Here is a 27,633-nt window from a genome sequence, read left to right as displayed (position 1 = left end):
AACCAAAATGTGTAAGGAATTCAACTGAATAACAACAATCAAAAAACCCAGTTGTAAAATAAGTGGTGTTCTGGTAGACCTAAACAGAAATTTCTCAGCCTAAGACATTCAAATAGCATATAGGTCAACAAGAAAACACTCAACATGGAGCCCGGCACAGTAGCGAAGTAGCTAAATGTGATATACATACACAATGGAATATCATTCAAGCACCATCACCACCCCCCAAAAAAGGCAAAAAATCATGACATTTGCAAAAGCATGGATGGAACCCAAGGTCACTATGTTAAAGGAAAAAAAGATTAACACTGCATATTTCACCATAACGGAATATAAAAACCTCAGCACACAGAAGTTGGAGATACGGAGGTGCGAAGTGGTTATCAGAGGCAGGGGTGAGCACGGCTGAGAACTTGGGGCATTTTATTACACAGTGGGTTGATCACAGGTAACAAATACCTCAAATGCAATCCCTAGCTGCTGCCTTCAGCTTAGCATTTGACCTGCATTTCTCTCTCCTTCTCTTTCTCTCTTACTTTGCTCTCAAATTATATATATATATGTATATATATATAAAATGTTTAAAATTTTACCCCACCAATGTTAAACTGAATTTGACTTTGTTTTGTATTCTAAAAAGCAGAAGAAAATGCAAACTACTTGTCTCAAATGATTGTTATAATAAACACTGGTACATGTAACAGCATCTAGCACAGTGCCGAGTCAGAGGACCTTAGTGAATATTAATGACCATTTTCTTCCCGAGCACCTCTGCTTCTGATCACAGCGGTGCCTAACACTGCTCTTTCCCATGCTCCCTTTGCCTAAGCCACCACGTGTCTCCGCTAAGTTTCCTGCCCTGGTTTAGTCGATGCCCCCACCCCTCTTTCACTCTCAACATGTCCCAGTTGGCAGGACAAATTATATTTTCACAGTCTTTCAACAAAATGAATCCATAGAGGGACCTACACCATTGCCTTTTTAAATTCAGGTTGCTGAAATAGGTTTCCAATGGCAGCCCTAGAGCAAACGCAAAACCAAATACACGAATGGACTGGGTGGAGATGATCGCCGCAGCACCCGGGTTTTATTTTCATTGTTGCTGCTCCATCCCTTCCAGGTTAGTCACCATACTGGAGCTGAGGTTTTCAGATTCCCAAAGCAGGAAGTAGCAGACATCCGTGATGAAATGTTGATGCTTAAGGACACTCATCTAAACGACCCTCACTCTCTCAGCAGAGCAGATCATTGCAGTGGTGAAATGAGCCTTCTTACTAATGGGGTGTGCACTACGGACACAGTGATGGAGTGGGGCTCCTGAGAGAAAACTTTTCACCCTTTCTGAGGCACCGTGGCTACGTAAATATTGACTCACCCAGGCTCTCGGGCTCTCTGCGAACAGATGTCCTTGTAGCAGAATGGAACCCCTCACCCCAGTGGCTCACCTTCCTTCTTTCTTTGTGTCCCCCAGGCCGGAGCGCTTGTCATTGCCAGGAATCACCCACGGTTGACAGCAGACATGCCCCTCTCCCAAGGAACAGGAATCCACCCTGGAGAAAAGAACACAAAGAACAGAGGCGAGATGTGCTTCCAGACTTGCCAGCCCACGGCAAGGCTGAACTGCCAGTGCTTTAAAAACATCTTGTTATTACTACAGCCCATTTAGTCCACTCTATAAATACAACTCTTCTATATCACATTTCATGTTTCAAAACAGAGTCGTGGGACTTCAGAAGGTGAGCTCCATCTCATGGGATCCTTACAAAGTAAAGAAATCAAAGCTGTCTCAATGCATCTAAAACGGGAAGGCATTTTAGTGTTAAGCTCTGTGAGACCAGAGGTTGTCAGTCCCATTCACTGTTGTATCCTGCTCCACAGTAAGTTCTCAATAAAAGAAACGTGTTAAATATCATGGATGAAGTTGAGGCTGTTCGAAATTCTGAATAGTTTTTAAAAACATTGATTATTAAATAAAGGATCAATAGATCTACTCTTTTGAAGATGTATTCATTTATTTGAAAGTCACGGTTACCCGAGGGAGAGAGGGAGAGACTCTCATCTGTTGATCCACCTCCCAGGTGATCAGTGATGTCTTAGCTGATTTTCTCTATGGGAGTCCTGAATTGAGTTCTACCTCCCAGCTTTGACCTGCGACCTTTTAGAGTGAATTAGATGGTGAGATTTCTCTCTCACTCATTGTCTCTCTCTTTCTCTCTCGTTGTTTGTCACTTTCGTTCTCTCTGTGTGTGTGCCATTCTCTACAGGAAATGAATTTTAAAAACCCTAAAAGACATGCTCAGAAGTAAAAAATCATTTTATGGCTTCACCAAGGATAGTCTTGCATAGTACTCGGTTTTTTCCTTTTATCTGTGGGTGGAGGGGCACATTAAACAAATTTACTCTTTATGTACTCATACAAGAAGCAACATGTTGGCTTCATTTCAAAATCTGTTAGAATAACTCTTCTAACTCAAAATCACTATTAGTATCACCCTTTACTTACAGGGATGGTCCTTAAATTTCTTAAATTACATATTCTGAATATTCATAATGGCCTATTTAGATTTGTATATTTTCCCCTGGTAAGTTAAACAATGTGGTCACAGTTTGAGTGGGAAAAACATTAAGGAATGGATTCTTGACTTAATACCCTTGGATGCATTAATCACCATCTAGTTCTGATTCATTTCAAAAGATTCAATGCTGATAATTAAGCTGCAAATGTCAGTGTTTGCAGGGAGCTACAAAGGAGCCCTAGAGAGAAGAAAGGAACCTTTATTGATCAGGCTGGTCATATCTTTTTATGGATCCAACCACATCTCTGATCACAAGCTCAGCTGCTATACCCAGTGAGTTAAGAGAAGAAAAACCATCAATGGGTCACATCTGTCCCTCCCATACCTCTGCCCCTTGCCAATATCCGAAATAAGCTTCACCACCAGTACCAGTGGGTTGTTGATTTAATAGGCAGGAGCTCAAAATACTAACATAGCCTCACTTTTTTGTGAGAGTTACAATAATAAAAAGCATCTATACACTTTAAATTCTCATCCACATCCAATGACTCTGGGAAGCAGATATGGTCAAGTTTCTCTTCTTTGACTACTCTTCAGTTAATCAATGAATAGGCTCAGTCATTTTTCTCTGCTTTCTCAACAAAGGAGGCTGGTCTCAATATTCAGCGTAGTGAAAATAAAGGCAATAAAGATCCTACGTAGACTTCAAGTCTAAGTCTGTGCTCAAATCTCGCTTTCATCATAGAGCAGTACGCTCACTCTCAAATAAACTATGTTTGTCTATTGCAGTTTGCACAGCTAGTATAAGGAGATTGAGTATGATACTGGGAGTTTTATGCAAAATTTCAACAGAAATATTGTACAGAGGAAGGACAGAAAATAATTCAAACACTTCTCAGTCCTTGGTTTTAATACTATCATAATATACCTAGTATCCTCTACACCTTTCTCTCCCATGTCTTATTAACATCATCTATGATATCTAACATGATGAATACGGTGCAGTCATTGTGGCAGTGGGTTAAGCCAGATCCCACATGGGAGTGTTGGCTTGATAATTCATTGTATGCCTACATTATGTAATAACAGATAAGAATAAACACATTGATACTTTCAAGCATTTATAATTTCTTTATAATGAAAACATCCAAAAATCCTAGCTTCTAGAAATGGTTTAGGGAGAAATACACATTATCTATAGCCACCTTTTTGTACAATACAACCTCAAAAATGTTTACTCCTATCTAGCTATAATTCAATCCCTATAAATCAGCATTTCTCCACACTTACACCAACTTCCCCAGACTCCAGTAACCACTACTACGCTTTAAATGTCTATGAGATCACCTGTAGCTTAGACTCCATATATGAATGAGATCATGTGATATTTGTCAATCTGTGCTTAGCTTACTTAACACAATGATCTCCAGTTCCAGCCACATTGTTGCAAATGACCATTTCCTCCTTTTGTGGCTAATATTCCATTGTGTATAGGTGTCACTGGTGGATGCACACTTAGATTGCTGTTTCTTGGCTATTACGCAGAGTGCTGCAATAAACATGGGCGTTCAGATGTTTCTGACCTCTGGATTTCATCTCCCTTGGGTTTATACCTGGTAATGTGATTCCTGGACCATACTATAGACTTGTCTTTACTTTTTTGAGAACCTTCCATTTTGCTTCCCACAATGACTGTCCTAGTTTGCATTCCCACTGACACTATGCAAAGGGTTCGTTTACTCCACATTCTTGCCAACATTTTTGAGTGCTTGTCTGTCACTAGTAAATCTTTTTTTTTTTTTTTAAAGATTTATTTTTATTATTTTTTCATTGGAAAGGCGGATATACAGAGAGGAGAGACAGAGAGGAAGATCTTCCGTCCGATGATTCACTCCCCAAGTGAGCGCGACGGGCCGATACTATGCCGGTCCGAAGCCAGGAGCCTTTTCCGGGTCTCCCACGCGGGTGCAGGGTCCCAAAGCTTTGGGCCGTCCTCGACTGCTTTCCCAGGCCACAGGCAGGGAGCTGGAAGGGAAGCGGGGCTGCCGGGATTAGAACCGGCGCCCATATGGGATCCCGGGCGTGCTAGGTGAGGACCTTAACCACTTGCGCCACCGCGCCGGGCCCGTCACTAGTAAATCTTAAAAGTGTAAAGTAACATTTCATTATGACCTTTATTTGCATTTCCCTGATGATAATGTGGAGCACAAGCCCATTGGTAACCTGTATTTCTATCTTTAAAAGTGTTTCTTTAGATCTACTATTCACTTTTAAATTGGATAATCTGGATGGATTTTTTAATATGATGTTGAAATCATTTACTCTCAATATTAACCTATCAGATGTGTTTCTTTTTTATAAAGATTTATTTTATTTTTATTGAAAAGGCAGATTTACATAAAGAGGAGGAGAGAAAGAGAGGAAGATCTTCCATCCAACGATTCACTCCCAAGTGACCACAATGGCCAGTGCTGTGCCAATCCGAAGCCAGGCACCAGGTACTTCCTCCATGTCTCCCATGCAGGTGCAGGATCCCAAGGCATTGGGCCATCCTCGACTGCTTTCCCAGGCCACAAGCAGGGAGCTGGATGGGAAGTGGAGCTGCCGGGATTAGAATTGGCGCCCATATGGGATCCTGGTGCATTCAAGGCGAGGACTTTAGCTCCTGGGCCACTGCACTGGGCCTTCAGATGTGTGTCTTGTAAATATTTTCCCATTTCACAGACTGTCTCTTCATTCTACCGATTGTTTTCTTTGCTGTGTAGACACTCATTAGTCCCATTTTCCCAGAACTATTCATTTCAAGGGCTATTCTTTTTTCCAATGTGTGTTCTTAGCATTTTCATTAAAGGCCAGTTGTCTATCAATGTATCAGTTTACCTGTAGAATCTCCAATCTGTTCCATTGATCTAAAGATGTTTTTATACCAAACTACATTTTTTTTAAATTACTGTAGTTCCATAATATATTTTAAAGCTAGGTAATAAAGTGCTTCCTTAGTTCTTTTTGTTCAAGATCACTCTATTTGCATCTTTCATGATGTCATAGTAATCTTGGTAGTGTTACTTCTCGTTCTATTGAAAACATCCTTGAGATATTTATGAGATTATATTAAATCTGTAAATCACGTTGGAACATATGTACATTTTAGCAGCACTGATTCTTCCAATCCATGAACATAGAATGTCTTTCCATTTCTTTATATCCTCTTCAATTTCTTTCATCAATGACTTATAGCTTTTATTGTAGAGATTTTTCACCTTTTAGGTTAAATTTATTCCCGGGTATTTCATTTGTGTGTGTGTGTGTGTGTGTGTGTGTGTGTGTGTGTGTGTGTGTGAAAGCTGAGCCCCAGAATGAAAACATTTGGAAGTAGAGTCGAGATGAGTAGGTCATGAAGATGAAATGCTAAAAAAAAAAAAAAAAAATCGCCTGAGGGCACCGCAAGATGGCCATATAGAAAACAAAGTGAGCCCCTGCCAGATACACACTCTGCTGGCTCTTTAATCTTTAATCAGGCCCCAGAACCACGAGGAATGGATTTCTGTTGCTTGCAAGGCCCTCAGTCCATGATATTCTGATTAGCAGTCTGAATAGATGAATACATGAAAATAAATTTTGTCAACAAATTTTTATCTTTAGTAGAAATTACGCCCTAATGACTTTAAGACTTATTTATTTATTTGAAAGCAGAGTTAGAGAGAGAGGATGAGGGCAAAGAGAAAAAGATCTTCCATCACCGGCAGATTTCCCAAATGGCCACAGAGCCAGAGACGGACCATGTTAAAGCCAGAAGCCTAGAACTTCATCTGGGTCTGCCACAGAGTGACAGGGGCCCAAATACCTGGATTATCTTCCACTGTTTTCCCAGGCACATTAGCAGAGAGCTGGATGGAAAGTGAGGCAACCAAGAGCACCACTGGCTCTCTTTCGAGAGTCTAGCATAACACACTGCGGTTTAATTCATTGCCTCACAGCCCTAGCCACCTGCTAGTGACTTTCTAGAATATACAATATTGTTCCCAGCATTTCAAGTTCATGTTTTTATTGTGCTTGGATTCATACAGTGTTCTGTAGATGCTGAGTAGGCTTGCTCAAGCATAGTATACAAGATGAAACTGAGGAATGATGGTCATTTGTGCCTACATCTCTTTATTTTTGAGTAGCATATTGGACACTAAAGGCATTCAATCAGTTAATAATAATGACCATGACCCTCACTGACATCAGCTACTAGAATCTAATTCTTTTTTAAGATTTACCTCTTTTTTATTGGAAAGGCAGATTTACAGAAAGGAGAGACAAAAAGAAAGATCTTCTCTTATTCCCCAAGTGGCCACAATGGCCAATGCTAAGCTGATCCAAAGCCAGGAGCCAGGAACTTCTTCCGGGTCTCCCACATGGGTGCAGGGTCCCAAGGCTTTGGGCCGTCCTCTACTGCTTTCTCAGGCCACAAACGGGGAGCTGGATGGGAAATAGAGCAGCCAGGATTCAAACCAGTGCTCATATGGGAGCCCAATGCATACAAGCTGAGGATTAGCCACTGAGTCATCATGCTGGGCCCTAGAATCTAGTTCTTAATAGTAACAAAAGTCAGCATCCAGATTCTGAAATGTAGTTTCTGTGCAATCAAGTCAAAACTGCGTCCATTTTCCAGTGAGGAAGTGAAGACTACTGATGAACACCACTAACCATTTTCTCCAACACTCCTGAAAAGGCCTTTCGTTTATGTGGTCATTGCTTTAAAAATGGCTCTTGAAGAGCAAAGCCAAGTGAAATGTACTGATGCACTAAAAACAATGTCATTTTGTTGCAAGTCCTTCATAGCCACCTATGGAGTTGGCTGTTGTCCTCCAGCCAACAGAAAGATATATAGGGGGTGGTGCTATGGCAGCGTGGATTAAAACCACAGATTGTAGCACCAGCACCCAAAATGGACAACAGTTCAAGTTCCAGATGTCCCATTTCGCATCCAGCTTCTGCTAATGTGGCAGGAAAAGTAGTGGAAGATTGCCCAAGTTCCTAGGAACCTGCATCCTCATGGCCTAACCCTGGTTGTTGTGGTCATTTGGGGAGTGAAACACATGATGGGAGGTCTCTCCAACTCTGCCTTTCAAGTAAATAAATATAAGAGAAAGGGGCCTTACACGAAATTCAACAAATGGAGCTACCACATTGTAGGTAAGGATCCTGCTATACTGAGGACACACTCCTTTCTTGTAATAGCAGGTGTCAAAACTTTTAGTGCACCAACTTACTAATAAAGTCATATTACAAAAACACATTTTAATGAAAAAATTCTCGAGTCTGTGAGCACTCAGAGTCCAAAAATCATTTATTTTCTTTGAAATCCACTCAATTTTCCATCCCATGGAATACTCCCTTCTCCTCCCTACCCCACCCCCCAACACACACACACACAATCTTCAGATTGCATTAAACCACCATTGGTTTGAGGTCAGGAACACATTCTTGAGGAAAGCCAAAGGAGAATTTCATCTGTGCACTCAAGAACTCAGAACAAGATCACATGGCACTTGGAGGTTTGGGACATACAGGCAGCATAAAAGCACTGGGCATCTATTTCAGGCATTTACGGTGAAGAATCAAAACTATCGTAGTATCTTGCCAGTGGCACAAATAATTTCTTGGAATGTTCCCAAAAAATTCCACTTCACTTAACATACAACTTAAAATATGGTCTTTAGCAGAATTTATACCACATCAGTGATTATTAGAAACTCTTCCTGGACCACGGTATCAATAAAGAATTCAGAAGTCATAACCCTTCAGGTGGCAGCAGCCGCTGGCATAATCCACAAGTCTCTCTACCCTTGCATGGGAAGAGAGGTTAGCCAACCTTATCACTTCTTGTTTTTTACGGGACTCCAGGAGATATTCCAGACAAGACAGCTGAATCTTCTCTGTGACAAGATCACAAAGGACAGGCAGTGTTCACAAACTGAAGGTCGGTGGCTGACTAGACACCATTCCAATAGAAGATACATCAGCTTCAAACACAACTGGAGTGGCTGGAGGCATTCACTTGTACTGTCAGCGATGTTGAAATCATGCAGGGTGTCCAGCCTGGATCCTACAAGTCTTATTATTCTGCACAGCAGTAAAAGGAACAATTGGCTGCAACTGAGCAAAACACACAGGAAGAGTCACACCTTTGCAACACATTTCACTTTGGAGGGGAAATGTGGGAAGGCCACAGGCAAGTCGATAATTTAAAAAGGGTGGAGAGGTAACTAAGATTATGAAGCAGAAGGGAGACACCCTTTTGATGTTTTGACTTGAAAGTGAACTTGACACAGCTTTTATCATTAATTTACATGCCAGGAAGCCAACAGATGGCTGGTATCATTGCGAAGTACCAATGTGTTTCATGTTCACACTGAGCATCAGGACACTACACTGGCCAAATACCAATAAGCTATGGATGGTCAAGTATCAAAAATCCACAGAGAGATCTGCGCCTCCACTCACCTACCTCAATGAGTTGCTACAAAGGTAGTCGTATGTAGGTCCACACAAGTACACTGAAGAGGATCCGTGTCCATAGAAGCATTTACCTTCTTGGTATAAAAAATATAGTGGCAACCTTTAAGAGTTGTGCAAATCTACGACCTGATTGAGCTCATTATGAGTACAGCAGCAATTAATTCTTTCCCTAAATGATAGTCAATACAATAGCTGTTATATTCAACTAGTAAGGCAACCTAGAAGAGAAGCCCCAAGAAGACTTTCGTCTGTGTCATCGCCATCCTTTCTGAAATTAGTCCTTGAACACTAAGGCCCAAAACTCTTGAGTTGAAAAGTTCTGATTCTTATCCACCAGCCACCGTAGTGCCTGGGCTTCTTTCTTCGACTGCTGGAAGCTTGGTATCCACATCTCTCGCAAAGAGCGCCACCGCGGAGCCTGCTGGCTCACAGGCGAGAAAGCAAACATAGTAGGCTCCGGGCAGCTCAGGTGGCTGACTTCTGCCTTCCAGGTTTTGCGTGGTAAGCCCTGCATTGAAAGAAAGGAGAAAAGCAATTAAAAGCTCTAGTTCTGCGTCACACTAGCATAACCCAGCACACACTTTCCCAATACCCAATATCTTCACTCCACAGAATCCCAATAGTTATATTGTCGACAGTGGAAAGCAAAACACATCTAACATTTATTGAAAATATTCTTGGCATTAGACTCTGATAGGCATTTTCCATTGATTTTCTTGTTCAATTCTATGGCAAGTATATTAAATAGATACTACCTCCTCATCTTACAAAGCTTCTCAAGCTTTCTTCACCTTTTTATTTGTTGGTTCAAGTATTTAATTATTTATTCCTGTATCCTACTGCCACTACCTATAAAGAAAAGTTTATAAAAATTTTAATGCAGTTCTTAGTATTTAAATGTATGTGTGGAAAAAATGTGTTTTCATTTTCTGGGCATTTATATGTCATATCACACACCTCTTCCCATTACCCACCCTTTTCACAACAATCATTTTACATCTAGCTACACTGTCATATGTACATCCTAAATCCCTTGTTCTTCATGTCTATCCACTGTATTCAAGTAACCCTAACACTAGCAGGTTTCTTCCCATGTTCTCGAACCAGTCCTCGAGTTCTACCCCTGATCCACTGCAGGCTGTATTCAGCAGCTCCTCTCAGTCCAGCTAAGAGTTCAAGTTCGGGATGTGGTCATTCAACAATTTCCTCAGTGAGGTAGGAAGGAAGGGAAAGAGAAAGGAAAGAAAAAAAATAAAAGAGAAAGAAGCAGACTCCAGAATGGCAGACTGAATACACACAATTTCACTCCCTCCTGAAATGCCATGAAAAAGGTAGTAAAAGGATTGTTCACAAAAGGTATTAACCAGGAAGGGTTGGGAGAACAGAAGGAAGTGAGAAACATGGGAAAGTATTAGAAACTGGAAATCATATGGACAAGTAGTAAAACACTAGATTTTTACAAACTGAACTGAATGATAAGGCAGAAGTGTGGGTGGACTGAAAGGTTGTCTGTTGCACATCTACAGAGACACAGAGGCACCAGATACTCTTGGTTGTGAGCAATGGATGACAAATAAAGATGCTTCAATAGAAAATCTATTGAAGGGGGCTGTTTCCCAGATCTGTTCTACTCCTCATGGCCAGCTGTCAGCCTCTTCCTTAACAACAACAACAACAAACGTTGGGGTGTATTCTCTGCTAAAATGAAACACACCAGATCTCCAACCAGATAAACAGGCAAAGTTGGAGGGACAGGTGCAGTACCAGGAACAGAAACTTCGGTGCGTTCATGAATGCTGGAGGATAAGACTATCTTTGCCTGCTTCCTGCAACCTGCACCCATGATGTTGGCTGCTCAAGCCTCGGCACACAAGAAGAGTGGCCAAGATTAAAAAGAGAAGCAAATTCTTCCAAGGGATGCGGAAGGGAGTTCTCAGCTAGTGCTACACACCAAGTGCAAAGGCATCCAGAATATACAGGCCACAGGCAGGGGGCTCTGAAAGAGAGCTCTCCGACAAAATAAAATAAACTGGATATCTCAAATATCTACAAGCCTTTCTTTAAATTCTTAAACATTTATTTATTTGAAAGAGTTACAGAGCTCTAAAAAGAGAGATTCCATTTACGAGTTCATTCCCCTGATGACTCCAAGAGCCAGGGCTGGGCTAGGCTGAAATCAGGAGCCAAGAGCTTCCAGGTCTCCCATACGGATCACAGGGTCCCAAACACTGAGGTCATTTTATGCTGCTTTCCCTGGGCCAGTAGCAGGAACCTGAATCAGAAGGAGAGTAGCCGGTGCCCACTGGGGATGCCAGCTTTGGCTTTATCCACTATGTATATACCACAGTGCCAGCGCTGAGAGCCTTTGAACGAGATTTAAACCATCAACGAAGGCTGAACTGGTTACAAATATTTGGGGAGAGAATCAAAGACAGTTATTAACTAGAAGCAAAAAAAAAAAAAGGCTGTGTGGGTAAGGGGGAAGAAACAGCTTTCGAGCTCTTCTCTGAGTAAGTACAGAGACACAACTGCATAAACACTGAACAGCAAGTAAACAGTGCATAAACATATTATTTGGAAATATCAGGTATGTGTAAATAATCAAATGAGCAGTTAATTAGCCACATATTGTGGCTGCACCTGGGGGAAGGAAGAGAGGAAGCAGAAGATGGCTGTTTCATTAACTGTGTAAAATTGTTTGATTCCTTAACATATATGCATGTGCACCTTTTTTTAAAAGCAAAGCAAAAAAAATTTAATGGGAAAATAATGACATTAGTGTGATGAGTTCACAGCGGTTAGAATCTTCCAAAATCTAGAAGGCAGAACAAAGAAATCAATTTGGAAATACAACAATTTCAGGGTTATCTATATGGTTGGAAAAAAACATTTTTTTCCATTAAAACTCTTACAGAGAACATAAGAACGTAAGACATGTTTGCCCCTGTGGTGCCAGCCTTCCATATTGGAGCAGCTGCTTCCAATCCAGCTCCCTGTTAATACACTTGGGAAGGCATCAGAGAATAACCAAGCGCCCAGGTCCCTGCCACCCAAATGGGAAACACTGACAGAGTTCCTGGCTCCTGTCTTAGGCCTGGCAGAGGAGGCCATGTGCCCATTTAGGGGAGCAAACCAGCAGGGGAAAGCCCTCTTCCTCTCTGTGTCACTCTGTCTTTTCAAATATATTAAACTTTTATTTCTTTTTTAAGGAAGAAGATACTAAAGAGTGTTTAGCTCAGGAAAAATTAAATTTGAGTGAACATTAAGTTTGTTTTAGGCATCTGAAGGGACATTTACATGAAAACATGCAATAACTGATTAATTCGTTCAGTAAAGCATGAAAAGTAGGGGCTGGTGAAGTGGCTCTATAGGGTAATCCTCTAACTTACAGCACCAGGATCCCATATAGGCACCAGTTCGAGTCCAACTTCTCCACTTCCCATCCAGCTCCCTGCTTGTGGCCTGGGAAAGCAGTGGAGGATGGTCCAAGTCTTGAATCCCTGTATCTACCTGTGTGAGGGACAAGGGAAAAGTTCCTGGTTCATAGCTTTAGGTCAACTCAGCTCCAGCTGTTGTGGCCGCTTGGGGAGTGAGCCAGCGAATCGAAGACTCCTCCCTCTACCTCTCCTCCTCTCTGTAAAACCTTTCAAATACAAAACTGAATAAATTTTTTTTAAAACGCAGGGAAGATTGAGTTCCCAAAATCCTCCCTTCTCTCGGGAACCACTGACAGATGAACATGAAGTTGGGCTTCCACAGGTCTAGAACTAGTACAGAGCTTTTCCTTCTTTAAAATCGAAATAACACTAAGCGCAGAGAGGCAAGACACAAATCCAACATGCAGCTTTAGAAGGTCCACTGCTTATCTTTCTTGGCTGGAAGATGCAAAAGCCAAAGTCCACCTGCTGAAGTTCAGAAGCAGATAGCTACCGAGTGACTATACAGGAAGGAATCCTGGGTTCAACATAAACAATCATGTATCTGTCTAAACAAAAGATGAACTAGATCTACCATAAAAATAACATAATCTCCCACTGTGGCATAAATTAGTGGACAGCTTTTTCATGACAATGAATCACCAGTAACCTCATCAGTTGGGTCGATCCTGTAGCATCAATGACCTGTCTGACCCTGACTGCTTCGTATGAGAAAAAAACATAACCAAGCCTATCTCCATGCCTACATGTTTGAGAGTCCATCCAATAGTGTGGCTTCATTTGAGAATGACATCACAAAGAAAAGAATCTGACAAAATAGAATCTTCTAACTGTATTATTCCACCAGAAAAACCTCACTATACAACCTAAAAGTTTGTTTGATGGAATAGTCATGGCTTTTTCAGAAATTACTAAGTTTCCCAATTTGCAGGAACAGTCAGAAAAACAAGCTATTTCAAAAGATTTTCTTCCAAAGAGAACACAGCTCCTAACTAACAATGAGAAAATGCCAGGCAATTTTCAAATTCATAACTTTTCTTGAGTCTCATGGGAAACTGGATTCTGAGGAGTAACAAACCTTTCCAAAGAGTGATGGATATCATTTACTTCACCTCTGGTAGAACTGAGGAGAAAGGTGGCCATCACACAGGAAATCCGTTCAAATTTTAACAAATTCTTCAAGGTGATGTATGGACTACCCTGTCAACTTAAAAAGAGTAGCTGAGAGTCCCAGGTATAGAAAGAGCTCAAATTCACCCAAAAGCACTTCTTGTGGACCTCCACTGAATGCCCAAGAAAGAAGACAGGGTAGGGGTGAGGTGGGGATAATGTCATGGCATAGCCAAGTTAAGCCTCCTCCAGTGACACTGGCACATCCCACACGGGTGCTGGTTCTAGTCCCAGCATCTTCAATTTTGATCTTGCTCCATGCTAATAGCCTGGGAAAGCAGTGGAGGATGGTTCAGGTGCCTGGGCCCCTGCACCCGCATGGAAGACCTCTAAGCTTCTGGCTTTGGTCTGGCCCAGCCCTGACTGTTGTGACCATTTTGGAAGTGAAGCAGAGGATGACGGAAGATTGTGTGTGTGTGTGTGTGTGTGTGTGTGGTGTCCTCCTTTCTCTGTAACTCTGCTTTTCAAATAAATAACATCTAAAATAAAGAAAGAAAACTGGGAGCGAGGCAGCAAGGCACTAGAGTGAAAAGTTTCCTCTGCTTGATGCAGGACAGAGGAGGCAGGGACACTGGTCAGCTTCAACCTTCACAGACCATTCCCATGCACATGACAAAAGCCCTGAGTCACCATCAGAGCAATCACACATCCTTCTCCCACCACCCTCTGACCCCAAGGACAAACCCAGTAATCCTGACAGGAGATAGGGAAACACGCTCATCTTTGTCATGACTGAGGGTAGCCTGGAAATAGTTTTGAGTCTCAGAACCTACAGTGATACCGAAATTCACCTACCGCTGGTGGAAGACAAAAAACTAACTTACTCCTATCCAAATGAACCACAGACACAAGGCAGAGCTTGGCCATCCCAGGAAGGAAACACAAGAACACTGGAAAAGTCTCCCCACTCAGCACACACACACGCACACACACACACCAGGCATTCAGAGCCTGCCTAAACCTGGGACCGCTAAGACAACCCAGACACCTTCCTGCACCTGGCATGGGTCTAGACAATCCAGACACCTTCCTGTACCTGGCATGGGTCTAGCAAGAGCAGTTTACTGGGAGAAGAGAACGAACACAGAGAAGGGACCTCATCGCCATGCAGGAACTGTAAAATAAAGCGAGGGTGCAGGAGAAGCACTGAGAAAAGCCCCTGAGGCACCCCATTCTGATGTAGGAAATAGCAGGGCTTAGATATTGAATAATTATGACTAGTGGAAAATGTTGAAGCCTCTGGAGCACAGAAGATAGCAACAGCCACACAAAACCCAAATCTACTTCGAATGTGGAACGTCTGACTCCATCCCACGCAGATGATCAGTCTCACCGAAAAAAAAAGAGGGATGCCTACCTCCACATGTAATTGCTATTTACCTCAGTCTGTAGTTTGGTACAAGATGTCCAGCAACCCAAAAAAGCCACAAGATGATACATACAACGCAACAGAAGGATGTTGTCAGGAGACAAAGAATCGGACAGGCTGAGACTTTTTTAAAAAATGACTCATAATGGAAATACCAGGTGAGAACTTTAAAAATAACTACTACTAATGTGTGGAGGTATATTGTGGAACAGACAGGCAGCATGGAGGATCGTAAGGAGAATTTCAGTAGAAAGATGTAATACGAAATAAGACTCTGATGGAAATGCTAGGCTTCAGCGGCTTCACAGATGTTGAATTAGGGAGTGCTAAGTTACTTTCAGCTATGATACTCTGGGACTCCAAGATCAACACTTGAAGAGGTAGAGAAGAAAAAAATCAAAAGACATGAATGGTTCACATGTAAGAAACTCAGTAACTTATTTTCCTTCTATTCCCTCACTCTTTCTACATAAACATAAACAGGAAAAAATAATACAAGCAGCTCCTATTAGAAAACAAATCCTATTAACCTTAAGACAGACTGTCTGTTGGGTTGAGTTTAAACTCAAATAAAACATCTCTATAGAATATGGTCTTCTAAGGGTGCCCTTACAAATCTTCCACATTTTCATACTTTATTTATCATTCCAATTTCAAAAACTCATGTAAAATACCTACAACATCATCTTTAATCCTTAAAAAAGAAAAATGTTGACCCAAGATACATCTGTTGGGTGACTTCTAACAACTGACATCTATGAGATAGCAGAAAGCTTTTAGTTTAGCAGATATTAGATTTGAAAAAAAAAAAAGTTGACCTGGAAGGACACATTTATGGTATAGCATGTGAAAATGGTCCTAATGGTTAGTAGAATGGCTCTTGGAAAATGCAAACTGGTCCTGGACACTGAAAGTCCACTGCAAACACAAGGATACCAGAGTTCCTTCAGAATATTTGGTTAGAAAGCTCAAAACATCAGAGGAGTTGGAATGGGTTTACCATAAAAGACCTAAAACCATCTCCCAGGTGAGGTTCCCTGAGGGAACCAAGAGTACATCTCCTTTAGTGTTAACACAGACAGTCCTTCACACGTTTCTTACAGGTATTCCTATGGAACCAGGATCTCTAAAATAACAGGGATGTCAAAATGTGGGAAAGATCAGATACTAGCACCTATCAAAGACAGCAATGTCCAACAGGTACTGCTTCAACTCAACAGGAATCATGGCATTTCTACAGGTGAGAGAGATGATCAAGGTAAGCAGACTATTGCTCAATTTCATAACAGAAAGGGAGAAGCTGCAAAGAGAGAATGGATGGCAACTGCCAGGGTAGAAGTTCAAGCCCTTAACTCTACTTTTAGAGGGGCCACTTCTGTGGAATTTGTCACCGGATAAGAAAAACAAAATATTCAGACTTTCAAAGACTTTTAGACAGACAGTTGGAGTTGAGATTGTTAGCAGGGACTCAAAACTCCACCACAGCCCTCTGCTTCGGGTAAGCACGCAATAACCAGGTGACTGCGGGTATGTTCCCCCGTGCCTACCCAGTTCCTTCAAAGTGTCTACAAATCCACCCACATTCATTTCCTTGGTTTCCACTTATCTGGAAGTTACATTTTGCAACTGGGACAGACCTTACAAACTTCGCTGATCTGTGACCCAAGAAAACTCTGGTCAGATCCTGTAAAACCTCAAACTTGAGCAAGCTGGGGATATTAAGTCTGAGTCAATAGCAGAACCTTGAAAAGATAAATGCCCCTATCAGACCGGGAGGCTTTCCTCATCATAACCCCACAACCAACCCCACTGGATTCACCTTTTTGACCTCTCACACAAACAAGATCTATCATAGCAGATGGCAGGGGATTGCCACGCACAAGACAGCAGACCCAAAACCAACAGCCCTGAATTCACAATCAACACTGCTCCAGCTAACTTTCATGAAAATGCTTGCCAACAAGTCACCACAGAGAAGAAGCTCACAACAAGCAGGTCCATGGTCTGACCGGTCCTTGAATGTCAGCCAGCCTTTTCCTTTTATCACTTCAACACTAATTCCAAGGGGCTGTGACTGAGAAGACATTATGGCAAAGATAAAAGTAATGCATGAACCAAAATGTCTTGTCTGCTATTCTTACAGGTAGAATCCATTCCTGACACTGCTGAAAGCTTACCATGTCCACCATGATGATAGGTGCTGAGCCTGTTGATACAACACCATTCTTTTGAGGAGACTAATTTTCATTCACTCTATAAGGACCTAACATCTGTATTTGCTGAAACTGGTGTTTACTCTAAACAGATGTTTGACATTCTTGTCCTCCATTCCTTCTCTGCCAGGACTATCTTTCAGAAGTTACCCAACACCTTCTTGAGCAACATGACAATCTGTACAACATTAACTCACACTGCATGGTGAAGGAAGTATCAAAATGGACACATGACACTGTCACAACAGATAATGTAACAGTAGAGTCAAGATTTACTCATTTTTCTCTGTACCCCACCGCTCAGAAGACGCTGGCCTCAAAGATCTGCAGAATAACATGGATGGCTCAACCCAAGGTCCAATTCAAAGACAGCATTCTATGGATTTATTAAACTGATCACCCATATTTGCAGCTGTCCTCTCATAAACAGCTGGACTGGACAGTTCTAAGAACGAAGCATGAAAGTAGAACCAACTAATATGAACATACCTGGTGATGCTGTTGCCTGTTATGTTTCCCAACCCTGATACCTTAGGCTTTCCTTGGTTTCTAGTTAGTAAAAAGCACCCACAGAGAGGAAGCTCATAACAAGCATGTATATAGTATAAATTGTCCTTGAATGTCAGCCAAGGGTATCCTTTTCCATCACGAGCACAGTAAGGTTCCAAATGAACCTCAATGTATATAACTACAGGGCCCGGCGTGGTAGCCTAGTGGCTCAAGTCCTCACTTTGCATGCCCTGGGATACCACTGCACGCCAGTTCATATACCGGCTGCTCCGCTTCCCTTCCAGCTCCCTGCGTGTGTCCTGGAAAAGCAGTAGAGGATGGCCCAATGCCTTGGCCATTTGGCAAGGGAGACCCGGAAGAAGCTCCTGGCTTTTGACTTCAAATCGGTTCAGCTCTGGCCATTGAGGCTACTTGAGGAATGAACCCGTGGATGGAAGATCTTTCTCTCTGTATCTTTTACTATCTGTAAATCTGACTTTCCAATTTTAAAAAAAAAGATTTTTTTTTAAATCTATAAAACTGCAACTACTACCTAGGCACTCTGAGTTCTTCATGCCTGTAGACGAGCAAGAAAATCAAGGACTAACGAGCTAACAACAATCAGGTATGCCAGAGACTGCATAACACCATGCACAGTGTTCAACTGCAGCAATCACAGCCTGAGGGAGTGGAAGCAACTCTGGACGCCCAAGAGGAAGAATATCTGGCTCACCCCACCAAGGAGGCCACCAAAACCAAAGCACCAGTCATAGGGATGGGAATAAAGAGTAGGTTGTGGTAAAGGAGGAAGAGAATGTACATTGGTCACCGCTTTGAGACCAGCCACAGCTGGGCAATCTGGAATTTGTTCTGTTAAACCTCTTGTAGGAGGTCGCTCAGAGATTTACGTTGACCCACATTTTTGAGAGAATCCTATTACTAACTGGACTTGGGGGAAACAATGATGGTATCACCTGTCGCAACTATTGAATACAGGAGTGTGACACCTGAATATATTGGGGAACCTGGATGCTCTCAGGGATGGACTGCGTCCAACACCTGCCACACCATCTTTCCTGAATCTTCTCAGCATAGGTGGTCTCCCGTTCTAGCTCTGTCTGGGATCTAACAGATGGCACACAGACATAACTTGATACAATATCACCTCTTGGCTACCTTTCATCTCCTGCCTTACAGTTCCCCAGAGGAAACTTACATGAACACATGCACACCCCCAAAAGTGTGGGGGCGTTAGAAATCCTTCCTCCTTTCTTCCTTTACAGAGACATTTAACATTTTAAGTAGCATTACAGGAGAACAGTCCCACAGATAAAACAATCAGTGACGTTTAGCATTGGTTGCCATAGTACCCCCCTCTTTGTGTCACTCCGCATCTCCTTCCTTGTCCCTCTCGCTGGCTTGCTGGGATTGTATTCACAAGAAAATAACAACACTTAAACCCTCTGTGCTGGCTATATATGGGCTAGGATGTAAAGGGTTACATGGAACTTTTAACACTGAGTGCTGCCAGACTCCAAAACCAAGTCAATGCCTTCCTCAGATGAGCTCAGCAAAGCAAAAGGTAAGTAGATCAACTCGTAAGATGACACAAGGGCACTAAATACTTGTGTACATAACAGAGCCGGAAAATACTTGAAGCAAACATGGAGAGAACACAAGGAAGCAATAAATAAATCAGCAGTTACAGCTGGAGATTTAATACTTCCCTCAGTGAATAACAGAAATCAGCAGAAGAGCAGACAGATGGAAGCAACATGATCAAATAGCTTGATTACACAGACATTTATAGAGCGCTCACCCCGACAACTGCAGAATACACATTGTCTTTGATGCGTCCATAAAACATGTACTAAGATAAACCATATTCTGGGCAATAAATTGTTTCAAATCATATAATACATGCTCTCACAACAGAATGAAATCATATTCAAAATCAGTAATATGCATTAAAAATCAATGACCCAGGTGCCCACATTAAGACCTTTAAAAAGAAGAGTTTTTAATTAAGCCCAAAGTAAGAGGAATAAAAATAATGAAGATAGGAACAGAAATCATTAAACTCTAAAACAGGAAACTATGGGGGATAAAAAGAACGGAAAAGCTAGTTACCTGAATATATCAATGAGGTTGACAAACTTCTATTGAGGTTGGTCATGAAAAAGGAAAACACAAAAGAATACTAATATATACATATATGTGTGTGTGTGATCTTATAATAGATGTTAAAAAAAAACAATATGACAAAAATCAGTACCCACTGAGGATAAAAATTCTGACCAAAGTGATTATAGAAGCAAACATACTCAATATGACAAAGGATATCAGAAAAATCCATAAAGAAAATCCTACTGATAACAAAGTGGTTCATGGGAAAAAACCAAACGCTTTCTCCCTGTGATTGAGAAGCAGACATACTGTCCCAACAATGCTAGTGAACACTGTAATGGAAGTCCACATCAATGCAGTAACAGGGAAGGCAGAAATAAAAGACAGATAGCTGAGAAAATTATTTTCACTTATAGACAAAATGATCATTTGTATGCAAAAATCCTAATCTATAAAAAATCCTGCATAACTAATCACTGATTTGCCAATGCTCAATATGCAAATTTAGTATGCAATTTTTCTCAGTATTAACAAGTAATCATAATTTTTTAAAATTTCATTTTATCAAAAATATGAAATATTACTGATATACAACTGTAAAATGCTGTTTAGAGAAAGAACACCTAGTCAATGGACAGGATGAAGTATCTCAAGACTGTTATCTATTCTCCCAATGACATACAAATTCAACACAATGACAATCCCATTAACTATTTTCATATTATCTCAAAAAAAAAAATCTAAAATCCACATAGAAAAGTAAAAGGCCTAAAGCAATTAAAATAATCTTTCCAAAGAACAAAATTTAAAGACTGATATAACCTCATTCAAGACATTTGTTTTTAAGATTTATTTACTTTCATTGGAAATGCATATTACAGAGAGGAGAAGAAGAAACCAAAAAAAAATTCTTTCATCCACTGATATGATCTCCATATGGCGACTATGGTCAGAGCTGAGTCAGTACAAAACCAGGAGTCTGGAGCCCCTTCCACGTCTCCCACGCAGGTGCAGGGTCCCAAGGATTAGGGCCATCCTCTACTGCTTTCCCAGGCCACAAACAAGGAACTAGATGGGACGCAGAGTAGCCAGGACCCATACTAGTGCCCATATGAGATGCCAGTGCTTGCATGTGGAGGATTGGTCAGTTAAGCCTCACGCCAATCCCACATTTAAGACATTTTATAAAGCTACAATTTCAAGACAGTGTGATATTAGCATAAATGCAAATGTATTATAAGTCCAGAAACTGATCCATCATATATAGCCAATTGGTTTTTTAAATGCGTCTACTAGTACATGCAAGATCCAAGGCTAAAAATAGGCCTAATAGGAGAACTTTGGGAGTTTTCCTGCTAAGCTACAGCTCCCACTGGTAAGTGTGAGAGCCGGGGCTGGGGGTGAACCAGCATGAGCAAGGCTGCAGCACCCAACAGCATCAGCATGAATGTAAGCTGGGTTTAGGGGCGGGCCAGACTCAGCTAGGCTCAAGCACCTGCAGGCACTCAGGAGAGCCAGAATGAATATAGGACAGGCAGGGCTGGGCCACAGCACCTGCAAGTTCAAATGACAGCCAGGTTAGGAGGTAGTCCAGGTTGGGTTCGGCTGCTGCACCCACTAGCAAGAGCTAAGACTGGGGCTGACTGAGCTGAGCGAAGCTGTAACATCTGCTGGCAAATGCTGAGACTAGAGGCAGCCATCACAGAATAGGCTAGCAACTGCCAGCTCACACAAGACCTGGGGCTGGGAGCAGGTCTGGTAGGGGAAATTCTTACTGGACTTACTTCAGCCCTTGCTGGGCTGTTGCTTCCACTGGTGAACGTGAGAGCTGGGAGTGGAGGCAGGCCAGCCTAGGGGTGGGCCAAGCTGGGCTAGGCAGCTGCACATGAGATCCATAATGGTGGGCCCGCCGCCATGGCCTAGCGGCTAAAGTCCTCACCTTTGAACGCACCAAGATCCCATATGGGCGCCGGTTCTAATCCCAGCAACTCCACCTCCCATCCAGCTCCCTGCTTGTGGCCTGGGAAAGCAGCTGAGGACAGCCCAAAGCCCTGGGACTCTGTGCCGGTGTGGGAGACTCGGAAGAGGTTCCTGGCTCCTGGCTTCAGATCGGCGCAGCATAGACCATTGTGGTCACTTGGGGAGTGAATCATCGACAGAGGATCTTCCTCTCTGTCTCACCTCCTCTCTGTATATCTGACCTTGTAATAAAAATAAATAAATCCTTTCTAAAAAAGAGAGGGAGAGATATCCACAATGGTGCAGACCAGCCAGGCCACAGCACCTGCTGGCAAGTGCTAGGACTTGGTGTGAGTCATGTCCAACTGGACTGCAATACTCCCTGGTAGGTGCAAAATCCAAGGTTGGGAACATGCCTGTCAGGGAAATTATGGACACTCCCCTGCTGGGCTGCAGCTCCCACTGGTAAGCATGAAAGTAAGGTGCTGGACAAGGCTGGTCAAGGCATAGATGTGGGCTAAATCTAGGGAGAAAGAGGAGTTAGACTGAGCTAAGCTGCAGGACCCATGGTAGTGCACAAGAGCCAGATAAGATGTGGGATGATTCTGGCTGGGCCACAGTACATGCCAGTACATGCAAAAAGCAGGGCTGGGGTGGACCTGGTGAGGGTTACTGGGAATCACCCTGACTAGGCCCTAGAACTAAATGATATGTGTGAGGACTGGGTTGGTGGCAGGCTGACTGGGCTGGGGTGCAGTACCTGTTGGTTTGCATGGGAAACGGGGCTTGGGTAAAAATGACCTGGCAGCTGCATGCACCAGTATGCACACTGGCTGGTGCAGGTGACAGACCCAATCTGATCCTGCACAGGCTAGAGCACACAAAAGTCTGAGTTACCCCCCAGGTAGGCTTTTCTCGGGGGAATTTCCAGATGAATGGCTGGATCCAAACCCCTGCCACGGGGGGGAAAATCACAACATGTGCAGTCTGACCTTGGAGTTGCTGATGTCTGCACAGTAGACAGCATGCCCAGATGCACACAGGGGACACGAAAGCCAGCTCATCTAAGCCAGCAGAGGACATCAAGTGGTTTGTCAGAGGATGGAAAACAGAACCAATTAGACCACTCTCCTGGCCAAGCTTTGCAACATGTTCCTAGGCCTGTGGATGCAGTAAAGCGGACTTAATCAACCAATAGACCTTGGAAAGATTTCCTCAACCCACAAAGCCAACAAAGCCAACAATATCTCAGAACTATCAAAACTACTCTAGCAACACCACTGGAACACTGTTCCCTGCACTGGGGTCTCTAAGGCAACATCAGATGACTGTCCTCGATCCCCAGTGCTGATGTAGTATGAAGCAAGGAGTGTACTCACTTCCCTCACTGCAGACACAGGAAAAAAAAAAAATTGAAGCATGGAGAATCAAGATGACAGAATAGGGTAAGAACACATACAAACAGATGGAGAAACATTAGCCAATGTGAAGCACAGAGTGCAAATTCCAGGAAATAGGAGAGGACAGAATGACAGCAGAGGGACACCTGGAGACTGACAGACACAAGAAAGCAGCGACAACAACGGTGCAGCGCTGCAGTGATTGATAGCCCAGCAGCATTCAGTGAAAGGTGATCTGAACTCCACCAGTAGCTGGAACTCCACCAACAGGGTGGGAAAGGTAGCTCACCATGAGTTCAGGAGGTGAACCCAGACAAAGAACTGGCCGCCCTGATGGTCTTTCTGATCTGCCCGGGAGCAGAGACACAGGAAAAGAGTGATCCCAGTACAGGAAAAGGGTGGATGTCACAGTCAGCCATTCCACTCCACAGCACAAATTAGGCACTATTTTGTGTAGGAAGGCAAAGGCTATGGGACAGTACTGTGCATGCACTGAGCTGAGAATGAACTCATTTCTGGCTCAGTGAACTGCAACAATGTGGCATCCTACAGGTTCCACCCAAGATAGATTTGGATAGCCCTCAGACCTGACCGCCAGCAGATCAAGATCTCCAATAGTGGCACATCAGGCACCATTTTGTAGAGGGACAATAGTGAGCTGTGCATGCGTTGAGCTGGGCTCGAATGCTTCTCATTTATGGGAATCTATAGTGATGGAGTACTGGGGACTACCATATCCAGATGTGGGGGTACAATGCAACATGCATCCCTGCTTCCAAACAAAAGATGGATGACTCCCAATGAAACTGTTGGAAATGTGTAGACAATGGGATGCTGGACTGTCTGACATTGTCTGTACCAGCAATGACAGGGAACACTTATAAATAACAAACTGATGGATTTATGATTCTTTATGAAGGACTATAATTGTAGCAGCATGGGGAAAATCTGTCAGGGGTAGAAATCTTGAGGCGGGGAGGAATCCCAGTAAATTGTACCACAAAATCCAAAATAAAAATACAACCAAAAAATTTGTCACAACCACTAAAATCAAAGCATTACAAATTTATCTAAACATAAAATGTTAGTGTATGAAAGCCCAATATAGGATAAATACGATACATTAAACAAAAGTAATTGCATGTTTTGTTTAGGTTTATATTTAACCTGAAATTAATGAAAGCCAAATTAGGCATTTAAATACTTAACAAAATCACTTACCTTGAAAGAATTAAAAAACAATTTGGTCTATGGAGTGAGACAAAGGGATGCTGGGTTACAAACATGGGCCACTTGGTATTTTTTAAAATCTCAAAAAGTTAAAACCACTCTTTTTGTTTCAATACAAACTTCCTTTACCAGAATCAGTTATATGTAATGTCAGAACATTCCCATTATAAATAAACAAACATATCAAGATCAACCTAGGAATTCAGAAACACTAAGAAAATGAATGATAATAATTCAAGAACATTTTTTAAGGATTAGCCCCTCCATTCTCTGAACTGTCTCTGTCTCTGTACATTTAGGTTGAGCATCCCTACCCAAACATTAGAAACCCTCTGAAATCCAAAACTTCTCAAGCACTGACACCATATGCTCAAAAAGATCTCACGTTTTGGTCCATGTTGACTTTCAGGTTATTGGAGTAGAGGTGCTTCATTAAAAAGGATGCAAATATCCTGAAATCTGAAAAACTGCAAAATGTGAAATACTTTTGGTCCCAAGCATTTTGAATAAAAGGTAATCAATGTAGTCCAACAAGCATGTATGTGTGTCACAAAGAGAGCAAGTGAGAACGGAGAGGTGCTCGTGCTGTGGCACAGCACGTTAGACCACTGCGATGCCAGCATCCCTTATCCGAGCAACATTCAAGTCCTGGCAGCTCTGTTTCTGATCCAGCGTGCTGCGAATAATGCACCTAGGAAACCAACAGATGATGCCCCAGGTGCTTGGGACCCTGTCACTCACGAAGGGCATAGAGATTCAGGTTCCTGGCTTCAACCTGATCCATTCCCTGGCTGCTGAAAGCAACTGGGAGTGAACCAGTGGAGGGAAAGATCTCCCTCTCCCTCTCTGCCCTACCCACACCACACCACTCTGCCCTTCAAATAAATAAATCTTTGAAAAGAGAAAATAACAAGAGAGATGAAGTATGTCCTAGACACAAAATGAAGATGAGTTTTTTGAGTGTTAGGCTATGAGTGTAAAGGGCCTGGAAGAAATCACCTTACTCTGTGGCAGAGCATCGACGCAGAGTTTAAAGGCTTGACTCTCAGGGGTCCCTCGGAATGTCCACGCCAAGAAGAAATTGGGACACAGAGGATGCAAAGGCAAGATGAACCAATGCACACTTTATTAAGTTGTACTGAGCAACTTATACCATAATTTTGGCAGAGCAAGCACGCGGATAAAAGTTACTAGCTAATTAAACAAGAGCATACATGCTAGTCTAACGATAGATCACAAGGGATTTGGAAAACAATCACCAGGTCTCAGGCAACAGGAGAAGTAAACATGAGTTACAGGAACCAATACTGGTAAACAAACAGATCTAACTAGAAAAGAAATCTAACAGAACTTTCTCTGTACTCAGATACATTCAGGCCACCGTCACTAAAGGAGGACGACGATGATAGGCTGCCTCACACGTCCCCAGGCATGCTGTGCCAACAAGGTGACCAGCAATCTCAGCAGGAAGTCTGCCTTCTGCAAAACTCTAAGTAGAGAAAGTTTGAGATTCGGGGTCCTTGGACATTTGGTGGTCTGGTTTTGGGGGTACAATCCTTCAACAATTGACCGTGAGGATGACACACAGCATTCTTACCTTTTTATTTAGGGGGCCTTCCCTCCTTGTATCACTGCGTGGCACCTGCAGCACAGGTGTCAGCTAGAAGGAACAGTGAAGAAGCATGCAAACCTTCAGGAGGAAGGACCTAACGTGCAAACTTCGATGCAATTCATGAGGCAATGAAGAAAAACGTGACCTGGCAGAGCCCAGGGTCTGAAAGGAACAGACAGCAGTGGAGATGCAGCAGCCACAGAAGGAAGAACAGCATCCACTGAGAACAGCACAGATGAACAGGTGGCCAGCCAGGTGGACCCAGACTTGCTTACCTTTTCCAGGAGCCTCAGGTTCTCCCACACCTTGTTGCACACCATACACTCAAAGGCATCGATGTAACTGTCCTGGCTGATGTCCTGCACACCCCACTTGCGTTCCCGGAGAGCTGTCAGAAGCCGCTGGTTGGAGATCTCCCCATTGAGCTTCCACTCCAGGTAGGCCGCATACAGCTGGTCATCAGAGTCCAGCCGTCTGATATAACTTGCCAACTCTCTGGGGTGAGAAAACTGGGATACAAGGATGGCGCTCCTGTTACTGGGGAGCCAGTCTGCGATGCTAGGGGAGCCGTAATACACAGGGACGACTCCCAGTTTCAGGGGTCTCCAGAGCTTCTCTGTGATGTAGTCGTCGCAGACCGCATTCTCAAAGGCAAGGATAAACTTGTACTGGGCCATGATCCTGTAAAAGCCCTCAGTGTCCATCGAGGCTGGGTTATCCAAGGGCGCAGGAAGATGTCTGTTGCGTAAACACTCACCGTAGGAATCCACCTCGATGTAGGTCATGAGCTCACGGACGAAGCTGTCCCTGTCTGATGGCGGGTCACAGTCTGACTGCACGTAGGCCAGTGGGGCAAGTCTTTTCCTAAGGTCGTTTTTGGACTGCAGGGGGACGAGATAATGGAGGGACATCAGGGCTCCTAGGCCCTCCAGGTACTGGGTGGTGAGTGGCAGGTGCGAATGCCTGCTGAACGTAGCGGTGTAGTTGAACAAGGTGATGACCGGCTCATGAAAGAGTTTGTAGTTGTTTTTCGGCGACTCCTCATGGAAAAGGGCCCAGTCGTGGTGGGCTTTCCGAGGCAGAGGGAGGCTATCGATGTTAAAGTCAGTACCTAGGAAAAGAAAAGGAGATACTGCTACAGGAATCTGACTGGGTTCTCTGTCTTAACAACGATGAAGAATTACGATGCTGACAGAAGTGAGGGAACGTAGATTTTACTGACACACACACACTCCCGCTCAGCCAGGGGCGGACCCCAAGGAAGCTTGCATCATGTTGTGGGTACCAGGAGCTGACCGGTGCTTGCACAAGGAATGCTTATCAACCATCAGTTCTCCTACACAAATTCCATACGTCAGGAGCTCACTTTTGTTTTTTGTTTTTTTTTTTTTCTGCCTTTCCGAGGCGGTCACGATTACTGACCAGGTAACAAACATTTCCTTCACAACCACTTGAGAGATGTTGACATTTGAGAATATGCTGCTTTGTAGCATGTTCTGGTCGGTTACCTATGGCTAAGGGACCTATTGTGTTGCACAACAACCTTTCCATTTTCTTGGGGCAATCTCTTTTTCTATTCATTCAGCAGATCTCCTACAAACACC

General features: G+C 43.0%; 1 protein-coding gene across 1 annotated transcript in view; it reads right to left on the bottom strand.

Moving 5' to 3' along the window:
- Positions 1–7,856: 7,856 nt before the first annotated feature.
- Positions 7,857–27,633, bottom strand: part of FUT10 (fucosyltransferase 10) — a 75,777-nt gene continuing 56,000 nt past the window's right edge. Inside the window, exons 4-5 of the mRNA XM_040994205.1 lie at positions 26,305–27,140; positions 7,857–9,531 (exon numbers count right to left, since the gene is read on the bottom strand). Of these exons, the coding sequence (XP_040850139.1) occupies positions 9,298–9,531; positions 26,305–27,140 (1,070 nt within the window). The 3' untranslated portion in view covers positions 7,857–9,297. The remainder of the gene's footprint in view (positions 9,532–26,304; positions 27,141–27,633) is intronic.

The sequence above is a fragment of the Ochotona curzoniae genome, unplaced genomic scaffold (assembly GCF_017591425.1).
Source record: "Ochotona curzoniae isolate NIBS_2020 unplaced genomic scaffold, NIBS_Ocur_1.0 contig_899, whole genome shotgun sequence".
Taxonomy (NCBI): Eukaryota; Metazoa; Chordata; class Mammalia; order Lagomorpha; family Ochotonidae; genus Ochotona; species Ochotona curzoniae.
This window is presented reverse-complemented; position numbering and strand designations above follow the sequence as displayed.